This window comes from Cucurbita pepo, chromosome 20 (assembly GCF_057944985.1).
Source record: "Cucurbita pepo subsp. pepo isolate OVF chromosome 20, ASM5794498v1, whole genome shotgun sequence".
Taxonomy (NCBI): Eukaryota; Viridiplantae; Streptophyta; class Magnoliopsida; order Cucurbitales; family Cucurbitaceae; genus Cucurbita; species Cucurbita pepo.
In genome coordinates, this window is record NC_141817.1 from 9271944 (window position 1) to 9275270 (window position 3327).

At 44.3% G+C, this 3327-nt stretch overlaps 1 protein-coding gene across 1 annotated transcript; it reads left to right on the top strand.

The window, feature by feature from the left end:
• Positions 1-691: 691 nt before the first annotated feature.
• LOC111783446 (high affinity nitrate transporter 2.4) lies at positions 692-2956 on the top strand. Its single transcript, XM_023664373.2, has 2 exons — positions 692-1672; positions 1789-2956. The coding sequence occupies exons 1-2, from the start codon at positions 744-746 to the stop codon at positions 2453-2455; spliced, it is 1596 nt and encodes a 531-aa protein (XP_023520141.2). The 5' UTR covers positions 692-743; the 3' UTR covers positions 2456-2956.
• The last annotated feature ends 371 nt before the right edge of the window (positions 2957-3327 follow it).

Below are 3327 nucleotides of genomic sequence, written 5' to 3' on the forward strand. Positions count from 1 at the left end.
TTGACCTTGTGATGACGTGACCCAATTTAATAGGGAGATGGGAAACCCTAAAATGAGTAGTCGACAAGCTTATCTTCTTTCACATACAATTCTTTAATTGTGTCTCGTGGAGAATACTAAAATTATAAGAAATGTATAAGAAATGTAAATTCATTCCCCTTTCCAACCAATATAAAATCTCACAATCTACCCCTTTGTCACACAACCTTGTGTGTCAAGGTCGGTTGGTATCATAGGTTTCAACAATGCCATATTCATTTCTATTGCATCACTATATTTACACATATATCAAAATACTATGAATATTAAAGTATAAAGTGTAGAATGAACTTAAATCTTATTAAATTGGAAATAAATGTAAGAGATTAAAAATGGTTGAAAATAAAGCTGTCACATTTGAATGCATTATACTATTGGGCTTGTAGATGGTGAAAATTTGTAAAGCCATTGAGTTGGCAGTTAGCAAACTTATAATATTTTTGTACCCTTCTAACCTCTTCCTATGCTCCTCCATCCTTTGGGATATACGATGGGTCCTTTCAGTTTTGAAACCCCAAGATGCGGCGAACTGGATATTCCCTTCTCCTCAACTCTTCACTTTATTACCCTCAAATCTTAAGCCATTATAAAATACCTGAGCTTATGAGCATCTACCCATAACAACATTGGTTGCTCCTGTTGTTGAATTGTTTGGTTTATTGATAGTCAGAAAGGAAAGAGAGGAGTTGAATTGAGTAGCGAAGATGAGCGGCGGCGTGGAGGGGTCTCCAGGGAGCTCGATGCATGGGGTGACAGGGAGAGAGCAGACGTTTGCATTCTCGGTGGCATCCCCAATTGTCCCAACAGACACAACAGCTAAGTTTGCATTACCAGTGGACTCTGAGCACAAGGCGAAGGTGTTCAAGCTCTTCTCCTTCGCCAACCCCCACATGAGAACCTTCCACCTTTCTTGGATTTCCTTCTTCACTTGCTTCGTCTCCACCTTCGCCGCCGCCCCTCTTGTCCCCATCATCCGTGATAACCTCAACCTCACCAAAGTCGACATTGGCAACGCCGGCGTCACCTCCGTCTCCGGCAGCATCTTCTCTCGTCTTGTCATGGGCGCCGTCTGCGACCTTCTCGGCCCTCGCTACGGCTGCGCCTTTCTCATCATGCTCTCCGCCCCCACCGTCTTCTGCATGTCCTTCGTCTCCGACGCCGCCGGCTACATCGCCGTCCGCTTCATGATCGGCTTCTCCCTCGCCACCTTCGTCTCCTGCCAGTACTGGATGAGCACCATGTTCAACAGCCAGATCATCGGCCTCGTCAACGGCACCGCCGCCGGCTGGGGCAACATGGGCGGAGGAGCCACCCAGCTCATCATGCCCTTGCTCTATGACATCATCAAGAGAGCCGGCGCTACTCCCTTCACTGCCTGGCGGATTGCCTTCTTCATCCCTGGGTGGCTTCATGTCATCATGGGCATCTTGGTTCTCACTCTCGGCCAGGACTTGCCCGATGGCAACCTTAGCAGCCTTCAGAAGAAGGGTGACGTTGCCAAAGATAAATTCTCCAAGGTCCTTTGGTACGCCATCACCAACTATCGAACTTGGATCTTCGTCCTCCTCTACGGCTACTCCATGGGCGTCGAGCTCTCCACCGACAACGTCATTGCCGAGTATTTCTACGACAGGTTAATATTTAATTGCTTACTTATGTAAACTCACGATCAACCCCTTAATCTTAATTACTTAATGTTTGTTTGTTTGTTCGTTCGTTCGTTCGTTCGTTCTTATCTCATGGCAACAGGTTTGATCTAAAGCTGCACACCGCCGGGATCATCGCAGCCACGTTCGGAATGGCGAATCTAGTGGCTCGGCCGTTCGGAGGGTATGCGTCGGACATTGCGGCGCGATACTTCGGGATGAGGGGAAGGCTGTGGACTCTATGGATCCTGCAGACATTCGGGGGAGTGTTCTGCATGTGGCTTGGGAAGGCGGACAAGCTGCCAACAGCCATAGCGGCAATGATATTGTTCTCAATAGGAGCACAGGCTGCGTGTGGAGCAACATTTGGGATCATTCCCTTCATTTCTAGGCGGTCTCTAGGGATCATATCAGGGCTGACAGGAGCAGGAGGGAACTTTGGGTCTGGTTTGACTCAGTTGGTGTTCTTCTCAACCACCAAATACACCACAGACAAAGGGCTGTTCTTGATGGGGATAATGATTGTGTGTTGCACTCTTCCAGTCACATTGGTTCACTTCCCTCAATGGGGAAGCATGTTCTTACCCCCAACCAAACACGTTGAGAAGTCCACTGAGGAATTCTATTACGGCGCTGAATGGACTGAGGATGAAAAGAAGAAGGGTTTGCACCAACAAAGCATCAAGTTCGCTGAGAACAGCCGCTCCGAACGTGGAAGGCGCGTTGGCTCAGCCCCAACCCCACCAAACACCACTCCTTCCCATGTTTGAACAATCAAACAACTTCCCTCAACTCCCAACTTGGCTATCATCACAATATTATCTCTATTTTACTATTTTGTATATCTATTTTACTATTTCCTTCCAAAATGGATCCATTGGGGAGTTTTTTAGTATATTCTGTGAATCTTCTTTGTATCAAAAAAGAGTGATGAAATGAGTTTTATAATGACAATTGGGATGCACCTTATCTCAATGGCGTTTTGTGATTGGATCCAATTTAATAAAAGTTAAATGGAGTTTTTGGTGATATCATTATGGGAAAAGCTTGACCTGTTCCTTCTTTTGAGACATAATTGGATTGGGACATTCATATTATGATATCAAAGTCAAGTGGGTGATTCTTCAATTTCATATTGAAGTTATTGGGTTCATCATGTTGATGTGCTAAGTGCACCAACTTGTGTGGCTAATTGACTTTATGTATCATTTAAATATAGGATTGCTTGTAGGGATTGGGATGTGGAAGGTTTCCAACACTTGGGGAAGAAGACTTTTGGAATCTATATTGTGGATGGATCTTATTTGGCATTGTGTGCTTGGATTCAACTACAAGCTTTTTCTTCTTTTTAATATTGGAATTTGATTGCTTTGATGATATCATCTATGGAAAGTTGACTTATTCATTCCCATTTTTTGAGGCATATAAATTTGAAGTATATCATAATGTGAAAGATAATGATTTAAACTAAAGGATGGGTAGATAACAACTAATACAAGGTTATAGATTTAGGTCCGTTATGTATCGCATTACTCTCACGAGTTTAAAATGCGCTTGTTAGAGAGAGGTTTTCACACCCTTCCTATAAGGAATGTTTCGTTCTTCTCCCCAACCAATGTAGGATCTCACAATCCACCCCCTT